This window comes from Giraffa tippelskirchi, chromosome 9 (assembly GCF_054371585.1).
Source record: "Giraffa tippelskirchi isolate mGirTip1 chromosome 9, T2T-mGirTip1v1.2.pri, whole genome shotgun sequence".
NCBI classification, from domain to species: domain Eukaryota; kingdom Metazoa; phylum Chordata; class Mammalia; order Artiodactyla; family Giraffidae; genus Giraffa; species Giraffa tippelskirchi.
Window position 1 is genome coordinate 126,367,649 of NC_137283.1, and position 21,578 is coordinate 126,389,226.

Consider the following 21,578-nt stretch of genomic DNA (forward strand, 5'->3'; position numbering starts at 1 on the left):
ATCCTTTTGTTCTATTAATAAAATGTGAGAGCCCTTAATGTCTGATCACTTTAAGGGTAATTTCAACGTTTAAAAGGACCGTTGACAGCCACTTAGCAAGAAGATCTCCCAAATTGTAGATCTCTCCAAGATTTTGATAGGAAGAGCCAAAGGCCTCTGGTTCCATGCTGCCAAGCAGAGTGAAATAAAGATCTTCCTGTTTAAAGACCTTACTGTTAGAAGGCAATTTGAGTTCAATTAAATCAAACATTTCCATGTCGGAAATAATCAAAAAGTCACCAGAATGTGTTCATCCTGCCATTTGAAGATTCTAGACTGGTTTGTAATTTGGCTTTGACAACTAATCAGGTTGATTTCTAATCTTAGAACAAAGGAACTACCTGTACTAATTTAGGAGTAGCTTGAAGGATCCCATGGACAGAGGAGCCTGGCAGGCTACAGTTCAAAGGGTCACAAAGACACAACTGAGCACACAGCACGTGTATATATGGGGCTTCCCTTGTGGCTCAGCTGGTAAAGAATCCGCCTGCAATGCAGGAGACCTGGGTTTGATCCCTGGGTTAAGAACATCCCCTGGAGAAGGGAAAGGCTACCCACTCCAGTATTCTGGCCTAGAGAATTCCATGGACTGTATAGTCCATGGGGTCCCAAAGATTCGGACACAACTGACCTGCTTTCACTTTCACTTTACCTGGTGGCTCAGTGGTAAAGAGTCTGCTTGCCAAGCAGGAGATGTGGGTTCAATTCCTGGGTTGGGAAGATCCGCTGGGGAAGGAAATGGCAATCCACTCCAGTATTCTTGCCTGAGAAATCCCATGGATAGAGGAGCCTGGCAGGCTACAGTCCATGGGGTCCCAAAGAGTCCCGACACGACTTAATGACTAAACAACAACAAACTTCTAAGATCTTGACAATGAACCCTCAGTAAATGTAACACCTTCTATAAATCTTAAGTTGTAATTCACAAGTTTAGTTTTGGCAAATACAATTCTTGGGTGTTGGGAATATTACTCATACTTCTTAGCATATTCAATTAGAACTCCCAAGGAAATTGCAAAGGATATGAAAAGTAATCTGAAAACTGTCAGAGTAAAACAATCTAATCCAAGAGATTTAAAGAAAAAATTTAATTCAAGCATAAAATAGATTATCCCTAACTCTTAAAACTTCATCCACCCCATACCTTCAGAGAATCCTAAAATTTTCAAGAAAGTTTCTTTCAAAGGTTAATTTTTTGAGTGTTTATGAAAAGCAGTCTATAAAATGTACTCTCAAATTCCTTTTCAGTTACAAAAACAAGTGAGCTCCTGAATTACACATGGTGTGTGCTTACAATAATTCATTTCATAACAGACATACTGTTTCCCCATTTGGAAACTTTTGAAAGATTTATGGATTCAGGAAAGGAATAAAGTACAAAAAAACAACTTGGAGGAGTTACCTCAGGGCTAGAAGAGCAGGCTTGTGATTTTTAAATGTTTTCATTCAGCAGTGTCCTTCAAAATTTTAACTATATAGAGGAAGATGATGAGACTGTCAGCCTTTCATATCCACGTGTAAGTACATCTGCTTGACTCCCTCAACCTGAAGCAGGTATCAGCTGCATAGAGGGCATGGGAGTCCGGGGCTTCCACCCTCCGATAAAGAAAAACGTATTCAGCAACAAAATGGGACAGTCATTAGAAGGGGTAAGACTTACAAAAAGTTACAGGATTATAAAAGATCAGTTTTACCCAGTTTGAAATTCAGAAAATTTCAGCAGGCGGCCCCCTGCTGTCTGTTTTGAATCCAGAATTTAGTATTAGAACCATTACTAATGGACTTTTACAGGTCAGTAGTAACTAACCATCATTTAATACTGTTTCAGAGGAAATACTTTAAGCCATTTACCATCATAGATGAAATCTAGAGTTTATAGGAGACAGAAAGGATGAGGTCAGGAGTACTGGTAAAGGTGCTAACCTAAGGAGGGGAAAAGGAGAAAATACAGAAGACAATACTTCAGTTTCATATGCATGTTGTAATTAGTGTTTTTGTGCAGTTACCACGGCTGTACCTCTTGGCCTGACCTGACCTTACTTGCTGTATATTTCCACTTGGATATCCTACACACATCTCAAAGTTCAACACGCAAATCAAAATTACCTTCCTCTACAATTCCAGCCCCTTCCAAAGTTCCATAATTGCTGGCTTTGTCTTCTTAATGGCTCAATTTTAAATTAAATCTTTTTCTCACCCTTCATTCAGTTTCTTGAGTCTGAATTCTACCTTCAAAACATCTCCCAAATAAGTCCATCTGTAAGCCCTCTGTATAACCTCCGATAATGTCCTTTAGGCTTTTTTTTAAACTGAATCCTCAAGTGGCTTTCGTGTCTCAAGCTTTCCCTTTCCAAACTACACTCCATCTTTTCACGTTTTCCTTTAGAATCTTATTACCTTGTTCATAAACCTCTGATGACTGTCATGCTTATAAAGTTGAAACTCTTAAACATTGAATTTAAGGCCCTTCATGTTATTACCCCAATACACCATTCAAGACGGAATCTTCCAGCTCTGCAATTCTCAAGCTACTGGGTAGTCCACATCTTTTCATATAACACTGCTAAAACTTTTACCTGTGACAGTTATTCAGCTTTTCTTTGCATGTCATATACTATTTTAAGGCCCCACGCAATGCCCCTTCCAGAGTGTCTGATTCCCAAGGAGATGATCCCTACTCAATAGTTAGTAACCACCTGCTGGAAGACACAGTGACTTGACGTGTTTTTACCTTCTCAAAAGACATTCGGTAGGGTGTATGGTGAAGGGAATGCAGCTTGTATTTTAGTTAACGGTGGCCATTTCTCCCTCACCCACCTATGCTGTTAACTTTTAGTTTCGCCACTTATCCTTGTACAGTTGACCCCTGAGCAACTCATAGGTTGGATGCACCAAACCCTTGCAGTTGAAGGAAACATGCATATAAATTAGTCTAATTCTGGTATCTGTGATTCCTTCATATCCAAGGTTCCACATCCTGGGATTCAGCCAACTGCAGATCATGTAGTATTTAATATTTTTAAAATACGTGTGTATAAAGTGGACCTGCTCAGTTTGAACCTGTGTTGTCCAAGGGTTAGCTATCTCCTGAACATACTTCACACTTAATCCCCCACATTCCCAACAGTAGACATGCTGCTCAAAAATGACACAAAAGAACAGGTTTTTCAAACAAAGAGGGGAGTAGTGGTTGAAGTTTTTATCCAAGGCAAGGACTCTATATTAGTTTCATTGTTAGGATTTTTATCCTACGAAGAATTGTGCATATGCACATAAATGAGCCATTTCAGGAAATCATAGACTAAGATTTGGGAGACTTTAGAACTCATGTAGGCCAATTAGTGGTAATATTTACAACATACTATTTTAAAAAGCTAAACTTGATGACTTAACAATCGGGGGAATTTTTAACTATGGGCTTAACTCCTAAAATGAATTTCCCATCTGTAAGAAAGACATCCACATTTACGTGAGCAGGAATGAAGACTCATACAATAATGCCAGTATCAAACAGAAGTTCCTTTGCATCTTCCTTTCTAGAACTGATTGCTTAATGGAGAAAGTGTCTGTTGCTCAGTCATGTTCAACTCTGCAATCCCATTGTAGCCCATCAGACTCCTCTGTCCATGGTATTTCCCAGACAAGAACACTGGATAGGTTGCCATTACCTTCTCCAGGGGATCTTCCCAACTCAGGGATTGAACCCTGGTCTCTTGCACTGCAGGCAGATTCTTTACCATCTGAGCTACCACAGGAGCTCAGTGAAAGGGTTAGTTGCTCAGTCGTTATCCCATTCCAACCCTGTGGACTCAACTCAAAATTAACCCACCGCCTCAATCACAAAACCAGCTTCCCCCACAAAACACTTGCCTTGCATCTTTTGGTAATCTCAAACCATTGAATATTCGTTTCTCCCCAGCACTGCTTCTGGAGGAACCAGGAATAAATAGGGCAGAGGTTGGTGGCTTTGAGCTGACAGCCCTATTCTTCCCCAGACATTTGCTTTTGAGAACATGCTGGGAGCTGAGGAACAGGGCATCAGAGGGGTCTAGTTTATCCACTACACTCACAGTTCCTCATAATCCTCATTTCCCTGACTCGGGTGGATGCCCACTGTGCCCTCCTTACCAGGTCCATGCTGGGCCCTGGTGCTGAGGGGTAAAAGCACTGGGATGGGCCCGGGTTTTGTTCCTTCTCAACACCAAAAGTTGAGTAAGGGCTTTTAATGAAGGCAGGTGAAAACAGAACAAGTACTATGGGTTTTTAGCTAGTTTAAAAACCACGTACTAAGCAAAAGAAATACAAGTGGTTTTAAGTAAAGCATAACTGGATCCCATTCATTTCCCACATTTGTACTAGTTTGTACTAATTTGTGAAGGAACGGGGTATAGTAATGCCTAAAAACCTGAAACCTGGTTAAGAGTAGAATGTAAATTACTTGATAATACATTCAGATCTTCAAATTTATAAACTACCCTTAAGTTTGTATTTTAACTTAAAAACCACCTTTAAGTTTGAAAAGAATGGCTCCCATCAATCTTTTAATATTGTAATTTGGTCTTTTATTACCTTTTTTCTTTTCTCATTCTGCAAGGACACGAATTACTTAGCACCAAGATTAATGCAAATAAAAGCACTTTCTATATTGTCACTACATCAGTGGTATGAGCTGAATAAACTCAGTATCAAATTGTACAAATTTACCTAGACACTTCAGTGTAAGATTCTAAATCACATATGTTTTATAGAGGAAGTGCCACTGCATGGAACAATTTTTTTCCACTCATGTACACCTTTTACCCCTTTGCAATTTTAAACTAGGCTATTAGTTAAAATTTAGGTCTGTAGCAGAAAACCGCAGTGTGCTTTATACCCCCACAAAACAAATTACAGGAACATTAGGAGGAAATGTTTCAAGAAACTCCAATAGGAGAAAAATAATTGCTAATTAGGCTGCACTATGGTCTGAATTTTTATGTTGAAACCCAGCCTCCAAGGTGGTAATACTAGGAGGTAGAGACTTGGCAAGTGATTAGGAGGGCAGGAACCCTCATGAATGGGATTCATGTCCTTATAAAAGGGAGCCCAGAAAGCTCCCCCACCTGTGCCATGCGCATACACAGCTAAAGGTCACCTGCTACAAACCTCACGAGGGCTCTCGAGCATGCTTACATGCTAACTCACTTCAGTCCTGTCCCGATTCTTTGCAACCCTATGGACTGAAGCTCACCAGGCTCTATCCATGTGATTCTCCAGGGAAGAACACTGGAGTGGGTTGCCATCCCCTCCCTCTAGGGGATCTTCCTGACCCTGGGGTGGAACCTCCATCTCCTGCATTGGCAGGCACACTCTTTACCACTAGCACCACCTGGGAAGCCCTAAACTCTAAATCTACTGATGCCTTGATCTTGGACTTCCCAGCCTACAGAACAGAGAAATTTTGTTTATAAGCTACCCAGTCTCTAGTATTTTGTTATAGTAGTCTGAAGGGACTAAGACTGCTAAGTAACTGTTTTACTGTAAAAACAAAACTATCCAACTTAAATTGAACACCTTCTCACTAAATATATCTGTAATCTATTTCAACCACTTTTCAAACTATAAAGTTTATTATTTATAATTTCCTTGTATCCCTTAAAAAATTTAGCCATCTTCTTTACCAGTGTATTAGCACTCCTCTTGGCTAAAAGTCTTCACAAGGTTGAAAGTGCACCCTGTATCTTAGTTTCTCTAAATGCTTTTTAAAAATCTAGCTATATACACCTGTATGTAAATTAAGTGTAACTTTTTCTAAATTCATAAGAACAAGGTATGTTACAATCAGTGCCAAAGAAAAATGGCTGGATGGGTTGTTTACAAGTTGTAAATTCTTAAGAGATTTTGTGGTGGCAGTAACAAGTCATCATGCCATCATGGCACTGCTTATCAAGTCAATAGGATTCTAAAGTTAGGTCCTCCCTTGTGTGAACCGAAGGATCCAAGAAAATGAGACTTAAGACTCATTTTCTCCCCTCAGGATGGTAGTACCTTTCTCATCTATACTATTTTATAAAATCATATATAACCTTTTAACAACTTTACATTTTCACGTCTAAATATTGACCAATTACTCATTACCACTTTTTCCTTTGTACTGTTTGGGATAACCTTGGCTTTGTATAATGAAAAGGGAAAATTGTGTTCTAGAATTTCTTACTGGAATAGACCTTATACGCTATTGAGAGAAGTTTGAATTTTAAAGTAAAAAAACACATATGCTACAGTAACTTCAAGCAAGCTTCAGATTTCAGAATCTCCATTATTTTAACATGTTATATTTGCTTTGATTCAAGTATCCCATTCAGTATCAATATACTGCTTTTGAAAACCAGTATATTGAAAATTTGAAAATATGAAACTAAAAAAGTGCCCTTTTCCTTCATTGTAAATGTGGTAAGTCAAATGGTACTTAACGAAACAGTTCAAAAATAAAAACATATTCTAAGCTATAAACTAAATCAGCTATACTTTTGCCCACAACCATTTCCATTCATAAGATGGGGAATTCCTCCCCTTAGAGGTAGCAGTGTTAAATTAAGACTCTCCAAATTTCAAGAGGACATACAATTAGTATAAACATTTAGCCAGTGAAATGGAAGGTTAAAATCCATCTCCTAGTTACACATTCCAACATGAAAAAACAATCACACACAAAGAGTCAAGACTTAAAAGGGGGGGCCAAATTATTATTATTGTTTTAAAATTTGATTACAACCGATTTTGTTGGCATTAAAATTTTAAATTTGAATGGATATAAACCAAAAACCAGAAATTAAGTTTGGTAAAAATGGGAATAGAAGTTTTCCAGTAATTACAGATTAGAAGGCAGAAATCAATTTAGAGAAACATAGACAAACCCTATGTTTACAATGATTGTGCCACAGATTTAACTTCAGTAGTGCATTAGTAAACTGTTCACATTGAGATCTTCACCTTGAGATTCAACAGCTGTTTCTTGAAAAAAAATCTCAGTACCTTGTGCAAATAAATTGGTCTTATATGTGCCTTAGCACACTTAAAATTTCTCCATTGTATATATACAAAACACCTACCATTTGGGCAGGGCAAAATACATACTTTCATAACAAAACTATAATGTACCTCTCAAGTATGAACAATATACACATAATACATGGTATACAGTATTTACAAAATATAAAATATAATACAAGCTGTTTGTAATTTTTTAAACTCATCTTCTGCCCTTGTATGTTACAACAAGGCAATTTTCCATTTCTGTACCACTTCTTTTAAAGGAGTCCAGGGATTTTGGAAAAACTATGTTTTACATACATACTGAGATCTAAGTCTGAACTTTTAGGAGAGTTTTTAAGTGTACTGCCATCAACTCCCTATTTTGGTTGGAATTCTCGATGGTGGTTCCCATCCAGTGACTAGGAGGCTTTGGAAGAACACTAGGAGATGGTGGATCACTAAACTTTGCCCCAGCATAATTCTCCTTTTGGCTCACTTCAGTTAGAAATGATGATTTCTTCAAATGCTTATTTTTAATATTCTCAGTATTTTTAAAAGGCTTTTTTTCCTGCTTCTGAATTATATCGGATGAAACAGAATCCTGCCAAAAGTTATTTTCATTTCGTTTTGCAGAGGTGATCTTGGTTAGTGGTAAGTTATATTTGTTTTTCTGTCTGTTTATCTTTGGTTGTTCACACAAGGGTATACCATGAACAAGCTGGCCGTGGGGAATGGCAATTTTCTCCGATTTTCCCGTCTTTGATTTTAAAACCTACAAAGACAAGGAACATAATAAAAATAAAAGTGAATACAGTCTCATGATAAAAAAGCAGTCATGAACCTCACCATATAGCTAATATTTATTTTTTTAAAAAGTTCTCCTGGACTTTCATTCACTGTCTTGATTAAATGTGCTTGCTGCACTTAAACACTAATGTCCAAATATGCACATATCTAATTTTACCACTGAAAATAGTTAATCACTGTTACCTGTGCAGTGTATGAGCTGATTCTAAAACATACAGTAAAAGGCCCAAGGTAACCATTTCATCTTTCTGGAAAGAAGAGTAATGCGCTTTCTTCCAAACAAGTATGCCAACCTCTTCCTAACAAAGGTCAGTGTTTCTACAATCGGAGTTTTCCAACAGAAATTTTCAAATGCTTTGGCAGATTTGAAAGAAAAACTATGTTAACAGATACACTATCTACCTTGTAAGACAGGTACTTTAAAAAATAGTTCAGAATAAAAATCTGATTAGCAGGAGCCAGGAAATGTGAGGAGTGAGGAAATTTTTTGACAATGGTTACTAAGTATAATACATTAAAAATGATCTCCCAGCTTCTGAAAATAAAATTTCAGAAATTTAAATACTAAAAAAACTCTATCATCCTTTCCACTTTTATACCTAATGGTAAAGGCGATTTCTGCCTGCCCCCTACTTTCTGTTTAACAATTGCTTCAAGAACTTTATTGCCTTAATTCTAATCACTTTCCTAACTCAAGTGATCCTTATAGGAAGCGATGAGAGGATGGAAAGACAAGATCTATTAGATCACTGTCCTTGCAACACATGTAATGCCGAAGGGAAGTAGGACACAAATAGAAAGCCAGAACACAAGGTAACATAACCAAGTCAAAAGTGGTAACTGCAACAGAGAGCGCCCAGGTTTGAATATAGTTCTAGAAAAAGTAATCTTACTAGGAAACAAATATAAAAGCTCGTTTTTACATTATCACTAATATTTCAGAAGAGCCATAGAAGTGTAAGACGTTCAGTCGTGTCCGACTCTTTTGTGACCCCACGGCCTGTAGCCGGACAGGCTCCTCTGTCCATGAGATTTCCCAGGCAAGAATACTGGAGTGGGTTGCCGTTCCCTTCTCCAGGGGATCTTCCCGACCCAAGGACTGAACCTGGGTCTCCTGCACTGCAGGCGGATTCTTTACCGTCTGAGCCACCAGGGAAGCCGATGGAATTGAAAAAAAGAACCTATACAAAATTTTTAGGACTCACGGCGGACAAATTTAATTTTTGCAAGGGCACAGCTAGATAAGCTGCAAATCTCTTAAATATTCTTTCAACAAATAGCAGTAACTTGTTTTCATTATTATGAAAATCTTTGAAATTAAAGGAAAAAATGTCTTATTTCGATGTAATTATTACCTTAGCGACTTAATACCATCTAAGTTTTATCAGTTTTATCCTAGTCCTTTAACAGCAACTGGGCATCATAACGTCAATTGATAACTTTTCTTTCGAAAACTTCATCCTTCTGGACACAACACTACCTTCCATGAAGGAAGCCTGGCACAGCATACATAGTGGGGATGGTTAAACCGTAAATGCCGTTCACCTGATAAACACCGAGAATTTACCGCTTCAAAGAAACAACCCAACTCTACCGTCGCTCCTGCCAACTTTCAAAGTTGAAAAGTACAGCTAAGCAGGTCGGCCCGGCAAGGAGCTGCGCCCCAGTTGGACCGACGCCCAACACCAGGCACCTCACAACTCAACAAAAAGCCAACGTAAGCGAGCGGCTGACGGCCCACTGAGAACCCCACACAGGGAGGCGAGAGACCGTACGCGCGTCCCGACCGGTTTTGGCACTACCAGCGGTCGGGAAGCCGCCGGGTGGCTCGCACGCTGGCACTCCATCGCCGCCCGCTCGCCTCCTTCATGGGCGCCGGAGCGCTCTGCACGTAGCGCGCGCTGACGTCAGCTTCCCGCGGGCCGCTTCCCTCCCCCGCCCCCCGCGCGCCCTGAACGCCGAAACCCCCTGGAACGCCGCCAGCCTTCTAAATCCGGGCTGTTGCTGGGGCGCAGCGGCTCCTCTCATTGGCCGGCTCCCCGGAGCCAATCAGCGGTGCCAGCGCAGGCCTCCTCCCCTCCCCCCAGCAAGAAGGGAGCCGGCGTCACGGAAACTTCCCTCCCGAGTAAACAGCCGCCCCTCGCCCCGGCCCCCGCCCCCCTCCCCGACCCCTCGGCGCAGGGCCCCAAACGTCGGGGCCCGGCTGTGGCCGTATAGAGGCCAGAACGCCAACGGTTCCCCCTCCGTCCCCCTCGTGGCCCTTACCTCTCTTCTGAACGAGGGTTGGCCGGGCGCCGCGGGCGGCAGCGAGCCAAGTAAAGGGCTCGCTTCCTCAGTTCGGGTTGCGGTCGCAGGAGCTGGGACCCAGGCGGCGGCCTGGGCCTGGTCTGGGACTTGCTGCGCTCCGCCATGGCCCGTCGCGGGACTCTGCCCGCCCTCCAGGCTCGGCCGGTGCTGCTGGTACTGGTGGAAGCGGCTGGGTAGCTGCCCCGACGGGCTGGTCCGCACCTTCTTCTTTCGTCGCTTCTTTGGTGCCGCCCGAGGGGTGCCCCCCGCCGCAACGAGGCTGCAGTTGGGAAGAGCTGCCGGGGCGCGAGGCTGGGGGGTCAGACAGGGACCGTCTCCCCCTAAGAAGTGAGGGAGGAACAGGGTGGGAGGTAGCGCCCGGGAGTCCGGGATCCGGGGTAAAGGCGGCGGAGCAGTGGTAACCATCGGGAGGGCGCCGAAGTAACCGCGGGTGGAAAAGCCCATGGACGCAAGGCGGCCGCCTAAAACAAGCGGCTCCCGCTGTGGGACAGAAACGACGGTCATAGCGCTGAGCGGAAAAGTGGCTCGGGAGTAGAAGGAGCGAGTGAGGCCACAGATCACAGGGCGGCGGCGGCTGCTGCTAAGAGAGCCGGAGTGAATCGCGGTCCATGGCTCGGGCGGTGGCGGCGCAGCAACAAATATCCTCAGCCTCCGCTCTGAGTGTTGTTATCCGAAGCTCCGCCCTATGCCCGCCCACCTTCCTGAGAGAGCCCAATCAGAGTGCGACAGAGCAGGTCACGCCCATCAGGCTCCGCCTCCACCGCCTGGAAGAGACACACACAAACAACCCGCTGCTGCAGCCAGGCACAAAGAGCGCGCACTGCGCAGGCGCTGCCAACGGGCTCTTTCGGGAAGAGTCGGTCCCGCGAACAATGAAGTTCCGTTTCAGCCCCATCTGCCCCACCCCCCGATCCTGACTCCTCCTTACTTACCCTTGCACTTTGCCGTGAAGGCATTGATCCGACAGCCAGATCTGGGCTGATTTGGGCGTTGTTGGGGTTGGGGGCGGGAGCCAGGGAGAAAGAATCTGAAAGCGTCAAGACCACTGACGCCTACTCCCCAGCCACTGACCTTGGAGAAGTATTTATTTCAAGCCCAACATAATAGCATTATTATTGTGGTTTTTTTTTTTAATTTTAAGATTTCAGAGTACGTTGTAAGAGTTTCACTCCTCGCAGCCGGAAAACCAGTCCACATTTACATTACATTTGATGAAGTGCTCACGTTTTTTCATTAACCTGGGTGAGAAACGCTGCTCATTAGCCATGGTAATCGGAGTAAAAATTAAGAGAGTGACTTGATGAAACTGACTTCTTATTACATAAAAAGTTATCCATTATCCGTAATTGCGCGTTGGAAATGTTACTGCTTTCATACGGCGGGACTTTGGATCGCGAAACAGTGCTTGGTACTGAGAAGGAAGCAGAGGAGGAGGGTTGCGTCTCAAAGGGAGAAAGTGAAACAGTTCTGCAACACACTGCATTTTACTTGCTCTGTGTTGATAGAAATTCATCGTCTCCCCGTACTGCGCTCACACACAGAAAGAATTGTGGTTATTTATCTAACACTTATGTACCATGACCTGTTTTTTACATTAATTATCTCATTTGAAACTCGAAAGAACTCTAAGGAATAGGTACTATATTTTATCCCTAGTTTACAGGAGAGAACACAGGCTTGAAAGTGAAAATGAAGCAGCTCGGTGTCCGACTCTTGGAGACCCTATGGACTGTAGCCCACGAGGCTCCTCCATCCATGAGATTTTCCAGACAAGAATACTTAGAGTGGGTTGCCTTTTTCTTCGCCAAGGGATCTTCCCGACCCAGGGATCGAACTCAGGTCTTTTGCATTACAGGCAGACTCTTTACCCTCTGAGCCACTAGGGAATCCTGAAGGCAGGCTTAGAGAGGCAAAAAGTACTTGTCAAATGTCATACAATAAGCAAGTTAACAGAATTTGAACTCCAGATCAGGCAAGACTAAAATTTTAACACCATCGTACTGCTTGCAACACTAGATGATAGGTTATTGGAATACCACAATAATCCTTTAACTTCTCTGTATCTTACCACCCTTTAACCAGTATTCTTCAGCTTTGTGTGCTTGAGAAGTATTTTGTGATTGATAGCAAGAGTCGAAAAGAGGCAATAAACAGAATGATGCTTCCCAATAACTTTATATAAACTTTGCAAATGCTACATTTCATCATTTTTCATTGCTGGATTTCACGTTTTTTGCTGGATTTTACTCATTTTTGTGTTTCCAACATTTAATACATAGTAAGTGTTTATGATCATTGGATGAATGGGAATCACATACTTCCAGTCCTGTAAAAGATCTTGTTGTTTAGTCACTAAATTGTGTTCAACTCTTTTAGCAACCTCATGGACTGTAGCCCACCAGGCTTCTCTGTCCATGGGATTTTCTAGGCAAGCATGCTGGCACCCAGGCGCACGTCCGGGCGCCGAGACCCGGTCGTTGGGCCTCAGCCCGGGGTCTCCAGCCGTGAGCGAGGCAGCATGTTGAGGCGCAGCTTGGGAAACCGGGACGCTCAGACTAGACAACTGCAAGATGCTGTCACCAATGTGGAGAAACATTTCGGAGAGCTGTGCCAGATCTTTGCTGCTTATGTGCGGAAAACCGCCCGACTGCGAGACAAAGCAGACCTCCTGGTGGACGAAATCAACGTATATGCCTCTACCGAGACCCCGCACTTAAAGCAGGGCCTGAAAAACATTGCGGACAAATTTGCCAAACTTCAGGATTATCGACAAGTCGAGGATGAAAGACTTGAAGCCAAAGTAGTTGAACCTTTGAAAGCTTATGGAACCATTGTAAAAATGAAGCGAGATGATCTCAAAGCAACATTAACAGCAAGGAATCGAGAAGCTAAGCAGTTAACTCAGAAAGAACACGGCAGAGAAACCCATCTGATCTACATGTTATTTCACAGGCAGAAACTGAATTACAAAGAGCTACAATGGATGCTACCCGAACAAATCGTCATCTGGAGGAAATTATTGACAATTTTGAAAAGCAGAAAATAAAGGATAAAAGGACTATATTTTCAGAATTTATCACTATTAAAATGTTATTTCACGCAAAATGTTAGAGGTCTACACTGCTGCCTACCAAAATATACAAAAGATTGATGAAGAAGAAGATTTAGAAGTTTTCCAGCATTCTCTGTATCTGCAAGATTATTCATCCCGTTTAGATATTGCAAGAGCAAATTCGAAGTCACCTCTTCAAAGATCATTGTTAGCTAAGTGTGTATCTGGAACAGGACAGGTATTGACCTGTCGACTAAGAAAGGATGAGCAAACAGAAGATGATGATGAAAAGGATGAAGACTTAGATGTTACAGAAGAAGAAAATTAAATTTCTTAAGTAAACTTTGCATTTCCATTTTCATCTTAAATGACCTGGAATCCAGAATTACTAAAATTACAAAACATAATATTGGCTTAATATGTTAAAACTCAAAGTTAAATCCTATTGGAAATGTAGAAATTATTAAAGGAAATTTATGCCAACCAAAAAAAAGAATACTGGAGTGGGTTGCCATTTCCTTCTCCAAGGGATCTTCCTCATCCATGGATGGAACCCATGTCGCCTGCATTGGCAAGCAGATTCTTTACCACTGAGCCATCTGGGAAGCCCTGTAAAAGATTTTGTTGTCAAAGATCTTAGAGAGCCTTTAATTGAAATTCTCAGGTCTCTAAACTGAAGTTGGGTTTAAGATCCGAGTAAGAAGTGTAGCCTAGCAAGAGCTGGTAGAAAAGAGCAGGCAAAGATTGTGGAACCTCTAGAATGAGCTATTTGTTCTTTTGTTTTTGTAAGAGTTTCTACTTTTTCAAAGCACTTTTTCATCTATTATCTCATTTAATTCTTCAATCCTTTAAAGAAGATATTCTATCTACTTGTAATGTAGATGTAAATGATACATAAAGTCTCTAAAGATGAAGTGAGTGCTGAAGAATTGATGCCTTTGAACTGTGGTGTTGGAGAAGACTCTTGAGAGTGCCTTGGACTGCAAGGAGATCAAACCACTCAATACTAAAGGAAATGAGTCCTGAATATTCATTGCAAGGACTCATGCTGAAGCTGAAGCTCCAATAGTTTGGCCACCTGATGCAAAGAGCTGACTCGTTTAAAAAGACTCTGATGCTGGGAAAGATGGAAGGCAGGAGGAGAAGGGGACGACAGAGGATGAGATAGTTGGAGGGCATCACTGACTTGATGGACATGAGTTTGAGCAAGCTCCAGGAGTTGTTGATGAACAGGGAAGCCTGGCATGCTGCAGTTCATGGGGTTGAAAAGAGTGGACAAGACTGACTGAGCAACTGAACTGAAAGATAAAGTAACTTGCCTGAGGGCCACACGCCCTGAGGTGTGTTGTTGTTCTGTCTTGTCCAACTCTTTTCAACCCCATAGAAACTGTGGAAAATTCTGAAAGAGATGGGAATACCAGACCATCTGACCTGTCTCTTGAGAAACCTGTATGCAGGTCAGGAAGCAACAGTTAGAACTGGACATGGAACAACAGATTGGTTCCAAATAGGAAAAGGAGTACGTCAAGGCTGTATATTGTCACCCTGCTTATTTAACTTATATGCAGAGTACATCATGAGAAACGCTGGGCTGAAAGAAACACAAGCTGGAATCAAGATTGCCAGGAGAAATATCAATAACCTCAGATATGCGGATGACACCACCCTTATGGCAGAAAGTGAAGAAGAACTAAAGAGCCTCTTGATGAAGGTGAAAGAGGAGAGTGAAAAAGTTGGCTTAAAGCTCAACATTCAGAAAACTAAGATCATGGCATCTGGTCCCATCACTTCATGGGAAATAGATGGGGAAACAGTGGAAACAGTGTCAGACTTTATTTTTTTGGGCTCCAGAATCACTGCTGATGGTGATTGCAGCCATGAAATTAAAAGACGCTTACTCCTTGGAAGGAAGGTTATGGCCAACCTAGATAGCATATTTAAAAGCAGAGACATTACTTTGCCAACAAAAGTCCATCTAGTCAAGGCTATGGTTTTTCCAGTGGTCATGTATGGATGTGAGAGTTGGATGGTGAAGAAAGCTGAGCGCCGCAGAATTGATGCTTTTGAACTGTGGTGTTGGAAAAGACTCTTGAGAGTCCCTTGAACTGCAAGGAGATCCAATCAATCCATCCTAAAAGAGATCAATCCTGGGTGTTCATTGGAAGGTCTGATGTTGAAGCCGAAACTCCAATACTTTGGCCACCTCATGCGAAGGGTTGACTCATTGGAAAAGACCCTGATGCTGGATAGGATTGGGGGCTGGAGGAGAAGGAGACGACAGAGGATGAGATGGTTGGATGGCATCACCGACTCGATGAACATGGGTTTGGGTAGACTCCGGGAGTTGGTGATGGACAGGGAGGCCTGGCATGCTGCAATTCGTGGGGTCGCAGAGAGTCGGACATGACTGAGTGACTGAACTTTCGACCCCATGGACTGCAGAACGCCAGGCTTCCCGTGCACTCTAGATTACTGGCACATTAATTAAACTTACTGATATATTTTTCCATTAGTAAACAATGTTCTTTTTTTTTTTTCCAATTGGCCTCAGGTAAATCCTTTAACCCATCAGAGAACAGTGTTCTTAATAAGTATTACAGAACAATTTTAGACATCAAAACAATTTGAAGAGAAAGGCAGTGGATCACTGAAAAGAAGCAGTTAGGACAAGCATTTTGCAGTTTATCAAGGTTTGAGAAAATTACTTCTTAAAAAAAAAGAACACTGAATACACTGTTGTTTCTTCATTGCAAGAATTCACTCAGATTACCTAAAGTAAGGAGGTATCTGTTTTAAGGATATGAACACAGTCACAAGAGAGAAAAGACTGACCACATATCAGGCCTCATAGGCTCCTAGGAAACCTTTATACCCAGAACTCATGGGAAGAATAGGAATTACTGTACAGTGCCTAAAAGATCTGGAATGAAGAAACTCAGAATTTCTTCAGCATCCAGCTCAACCCTAGATAACTAGGTTTATTTTGTGACTCCTAAACAGAAGATGTTTGCTTGGTCTAATGTTCTGTCATCTCCATGATTTAACTACTCTGTGCTTTTGTATATTTCTACCTCTACTATCACTGCCAATTAACATACTGTTTATCTAAAGTTCAAATTCCAGAGGGAAGCTGATTGGTCCAGTTTGGATTGGTTCTCACTGAATGATTGGATGATTCATCACCATCAGCCTGGTTCAATAGAACTTTCTAACTAGATCAGATCTCCTCTGGGCCACTCCTGCTGAGAATGATGAGCCAGGATGGCGAGGCACTTTCTAAGGAACCACTTAGGACCAGTTTAGGAATTATGGACATGACAAGCATTGATAGGCTTGGCCAGCCCAGTATATTACATAAACTATTTCCCAGGCACTACACATCCCTCTGTTTGGATGTATAATTCCCAGAAATTCAAGGGAAGTGAGAGAACTTATGGAAACTCTGGAAATCTCTGATTTTTCTGAGAAAGTTGGATTTCTAGCAACATTGTCCCATCATGCTTGCTGAAGCGACAATTGACTAGAGCTGAATAGAGGCTGCCCTTTAAAAAGGTTGCCTGACTTTCAAAATGGGAGAAAATAATAGCAATGATACAACTGACAAAGAATTCATTCCCAAAATATACAAGCAGCTCATGCAACTCAATACCAGAAAAACCAACAACCCAATCAAAAAGTGGGCCAAAGAACAAACGGACATTTCTTCAAAGAAGACATACAGATGGCTAATAAACACATGAAAAAATGCTCCACATCACTCTTTACTAGAGAAATGCAAATCAAAACCGTAATGAGGTATCATCTCATGCTGGTCAGAATGGCCACCATCAAAAAGTCTATGAACAATAAATGCTAGAGAGGATGTGGAGAAAAGGAAACTCTCTTACACTGTTGGTGGGAATGCAAACTGATACAGCCACTATGGAGAACAGTGTGGAGATTCCTTAAAAAACTGCAAATAGAACTGCCATATGACCCAGCAATCCCACTGCTGGGCATACACACCAAGGAAACCAGAATTGAAAGAGACATGTGTACCCCAATGTTCAATGCAGCACTGTTTACAATAGCTAGGACATGGAAGCAACCTAGATGTCCATTGGCAGATAAGAGAGCATGGTACATATACACAATGGAATATTACTCAACTGTAAAAGGAATGAGTTTGACTCCGTTCCAATGAGGCGGATTAAACTGGAGCCTATTACACAGAGTGAAGTAAGTCAGAAAGAGAAACACCATTACAGTATATTAATGCACATATATGGAATTTAGAAAGACACTAAGAAGGATCCTATATGCAAGGCAGCAAAAGAGACACAGATGTAAAGAACAGACTTTTGGACTATGTGGGAGAAGGTGAAGGTGGGATGATTTGAGAGAATAGCATTGAAACAAGTATATTACCATACGTAAAATGGATGACCAGTACAAGTTCGATGCATGAAGCAGGGCACTCAAAGCTGATGCTTTGGGACAGCCCAGGGGGATAGGATGTGGAGGGAGGTTGGGGGGGGGCGTTCAGGATCAGGGGACACATGTGCACCCGTGGCTGATTCATGTCGATGTATGGCAGAAGCCATCCCAATATTGTCAAGTAATTATCCTCCAATTAAAACAAATAAATTAATTTAGAAGAAAAAACACCAAGGGCTCTGTAACAACATAGAAGGGTGGGCTAGGGAGGGAGATGAGAGGAAGGCTCAAGAAGGAGGGGACATAAATACTCCTATGGCTGATTCATGTTGATGTTTGGCAGAAACCAACAAAATTCGGTAAAGCAATTATCCTTCAATTAAAAAAATAAAAGCCTGCTTGTTCTCATCCAGATCATTTCATTCCTTTACTTCCCTGACTCTTTAGGCAAAAAAGCTTGAAGTTCCTCTAAAAACAGATTGGAGGCAGTGAGGCAAATGGCAATAACTTCCCTGTGAGGCACCTGAGGACTTGGACTAAGATAGTTCAGAGGAAATGGAAAGGTAGACATGGAAATAAAAGCCTGAGACCTGGTGACTGAGCGGGGAGACCAGACATGGTGGGGAGGATGAGGGAGAGGAGAGGTAAGGAGAAGGGAGGGTGGACAGGACGCTCCCTGATTTTCTGATCTGGTTGATTTGGAGAGAAATAGTAGCTTGACAGGACTGTGAAAATCCAGAGAGGCAATTTGGGGAGAAACTATGATCATTGGGGTTTAGTAAGATTTTATTTTTGATGTTCTTCCTTTTAAAGCCAAATGAATTAAAATTTTTGTTTTGTTTCTCATAAACAAAAGAACCCAAAATAATTGTTTTTTTTTATTTGCCTATGAACCCCTGATAGAAAAAGTGTTCTTACCTTTGTTCAGTAAAAACATGAAAATCCACTTTTTTAATCAATCTGGTTATCTTTGATTATTTCATTTGACATTTCCAGAAAATACTTAAGCTACTTCCAGAAAACTTAAAATAAATTAAGGAAAATGAATAGAAATATACCCTGTCAAATCGCCTTTATTTTTCAGGTCCCCGAACAGTCAATTCAATCTTATCCTAGTCAGCTAAAATTCCATGAAGGAAATAACATGTCTCATTTCTATGAAATAGTGCAATGCCCCAATTTTTATTGTATTTGAACTTAGGGTGAGATAATAAAGTAGAATTTCAGACTCAAGGTGATGGTAACAGGTTCCAAAATGAACCTTTGTTTTAGAGAAATGCTCTTGATTTTCAAGTCTAAGTTGGATCATGTGGAGTTTTTTTTTTTTTCTGTAGTTTGTAACCCTAGAGCACAAAAATAAAAATGAAGTTTGGCAAATTATTTTTCTATTAATTTTTCCTAAGAAAGAAGATTTTCCATGTCCTTACCATATCCAGAAAGATTTAGGATTTGTCCAAAGCAACCAAATCAGCACTGCCTGAGTTATCTTTACTGTGTCCTTATTCCATCCTTGGAATTTTAAGATTTGTATAAGAAAATGAAACTGACCATCCCTGAGTTATATCATTTTTTTTTTTTACATTGCTGAAGACAGAGAGGAAGACCAAAACAACGTTTGAATTGCAGAGCCAAAGAAAAGCACAGAGAAACTCAGAATGAAGCTGTGATATTGATATTTTACCAAGTTTTCTGAGATATTGATTATGACTTGTAGCCAAGTATGACTCATTGCTGTGATCTAAAATGATGTCATCAGCCTTTTGGGTTTCAGGAGAGAGATGAGAGTGATCTATTGGCAAAATTAGTAAGTGAAGCATATTACAGTTATTCTGCATGTATACAAGTGCATCGGAGAAGGCACTGGCGACCCACTCCAGTACTCTTGCCTGGAAAATCCCATGGACAGAGGAGCCTGGTAGGCTACAGTCCATGGGGTCGCTAAGAGTTGGACACGACTGAGCGACTTCACTTTTACTTTTCCCTTTCATGCACTGGAGAAGGAAATGGCAACCCACTCCAGTATTCTTGTCTGGAGAATCCCAGGGATGGCAGACCCCGGTGGGCTGCTGTCTATGGGGTCGCACAGAGTCGGACACGACTGAAGTGACTTAGCAGCAGCAGCAGCAGCATACAAGTGCATATGTGGTTATGAAAGGTTGTTGTTGAACCACGAAAAGACACCGGGATTCTCGGCCTCTGAAGGAGAAGAATTCAATCCGGCGCCAGAGACGAGGCTTGATCGCTTAGGGCTTTTGTTTAATAAAGTTTTATTAAAGTATAAAGGAGATAGAGAAAGCTTCTGGCATAGGCATCAGAAGGGGGCAGAAAGAGTACCCGCTTGTTAGCGTTAGCAATGGAGTTATATACTCTCCAATTAGTTATCACAGTGAATCAAAAGAATGTCTGGAGGTTGTAAAGACCTCACTAGACCAACTCCCATAATTTACATTTTAAGATAATAGGATTAGCCAGAAGGTTTAATCCAAAGACTGTCCTCAGGCAGGATACATTATTGTTATATAATCTTGAAGAATGTAGAGAAGAAAAAAAACTTTGTCCTTTCTTCCTCCTTGAGAATTCCAGACACCTCTCTCCTTGGGGACCCCTAGACTTCCTATCAACCAGCCTAGGAAATGACTCTCTCAGTTCAGTTCAGTTCAGTTCAGCCGCTCAGTTGTGTCCGACTCTCTGCGACCCCATGAATTGCAGCACGCCAGTCCTCTCTGTCCATCACCAACTCCCAGAGTCTACCCAAACTCATGTTCATCTAGTCGGTGATGCCATCCAACCATCTCATCCTCTGTCGTCTCCTCCTCCTCCTGCCCCCAATCCTACCCAGCATCAGGGTCTTTTCCAATGAGTCAACCCTTCCCATGAGGTGGCCAAAGTATTGGCGTTTCATCTTCAACATCAGACCTTCCAACGAACACCCAGGATTGATCTCTTTTAGGATGGATTGATTGGATCTCCTTGCAGTCCAAGGGACTCTCAAGAGTCTTCTCCAACACCACAGTTCAAAAGCATCAATTCTGCGGCGCTCAGCTTTCTTCACCGTCCAACTCTCACATCCATACATGACCACTGGAAAAACCATAGCCTTGACTAGATGGACTTTTGTTGGCAAAGTAATGTCTCTGCTTTTAAATATGCTATCTAGGTTGGCCATAACCTTCCTTCCAAGGAGTAAGCATCTTTTAATTTCATGGCTGCAGTCACCATCAGCAGTGATTCTGGAGCCCAAAAAAATAAAGTCTGACACTGTTTCCACTGTTTCCCCATCTATTTCCCATGAAGTGATGGGACCAGATGCCATGATCTTAGTTTTCTCTCAGTTAGCTTAAATACTGACAGCAAAGATTCTTTAAGAGTTAGCCCACCCAGATCATCTCATAAAGATGTTCACTAGCCAGTAATTCATGCCATGTACACTGAGTTTACTGTCAGCTTCTTTTTGCTATACCCTAAAGTGCAAGCAGTCAGGTAAGGATCACCAGAGAAACAAACAAGCAGGAATAAAAGGAACTTGCAGGACACAGAGGAGGTAGGAGAAATTTTAAAAATTAGTTTTGGTTGTACTGTGTCTTTGTTATTGTGCATGGGCTTTCTCTAGTTAGGAGATATTCAGTTGTGTTGTGCAGGCTTCTTATCATGGTGGCATCTCTTGTTGCAGAGCATCAGTTCTAGAGCATGGGCTTCAGTAGTTGTGGCTGCTCCTTGGCATGCGGAATCTTCCAGGACAAGGGATGGAAGTCATCGTTCCATTGTCTTCTGGCTTCAAGCTGATATTTCAGATACTATTCTGATCTTGATGCTTTGTATGGGACCTGTTTTTCCCTGCCTGATGATATTAAGAGGTGGGGCTTTTGTGGGGGGTGGTGGTGATTCAGTCATGTACTTGGAGCTCTCATGATTGGGACTAGTGCCCTTGTAACAGTTCTGATAG

The 21,578-nt window shown here is 41.8% G+C and overlaps 1 protein-coding gene and 1 pseudogene across 2 annotated transcripts; one reads left to right on the forward strand and one right to left on the reverse strand.

Annotated features, from left to right (window-relative positions):
- Positions 1 to 6,743: 6,743 nt before the first annotated feature.
- On the reverse strand, positions 6,744 to 10,803 carry PNRC1 (proline rich nuclear receptor coactivator 1). Its single transcript, XM_081528565.1, has 2 exons — positions 10,126 to 10,803; positions 6,744 to 7,825 (listed from the first exon to the last, which is right to left on the reverse strand). Exons 1-2 carry the CDS (start codon positions 10,669 to 10,671, stop codon positions 7,382 to 7,384), a joined length of 990 nt encoding a protein of 329 aa, XP_081384691.1. The 5' UTR covers positions 10,672 to 10,803; the 3' UTR covers positions 6,744 to 7,381.
- Positions 10,804 to 12,632: 1,829 nt separating this feature from the next.
- On the forward strand, positions 12,633 to 13,712 carry LOC145520988 (CBY1-interacting BAR domain-containing protein 1 pseudogene; annotated as a pseudogene). Its single transcript, XR_014064968.1, has one exon. The product of XR_014064968.1 is annotated as a CBY1-interacting BAR domain-containing protein 1 pseudogene (transcript).
- Positions 13,713 to 21,578: the final 7,866 nt, after the last annotated feature.

Bases quoted from the DNA above. Each gene is read 5' to 3' on its own strand.
- PNRC1 (XM_081528565.1), bottom strand. From the start codon at position 10,671: ATGACCGTCGTTTCTGTCCCACAGCGGGAGCCGCTTGTTTTAGGCGGC. The intron at 7,826-10,125 runs GTAAGGGCCACG...TTGTCTTTGTAG, and splicing joins AACCCTCGTTCAGAAGAGAG to GTTTTAAAATCAAAGACGGG.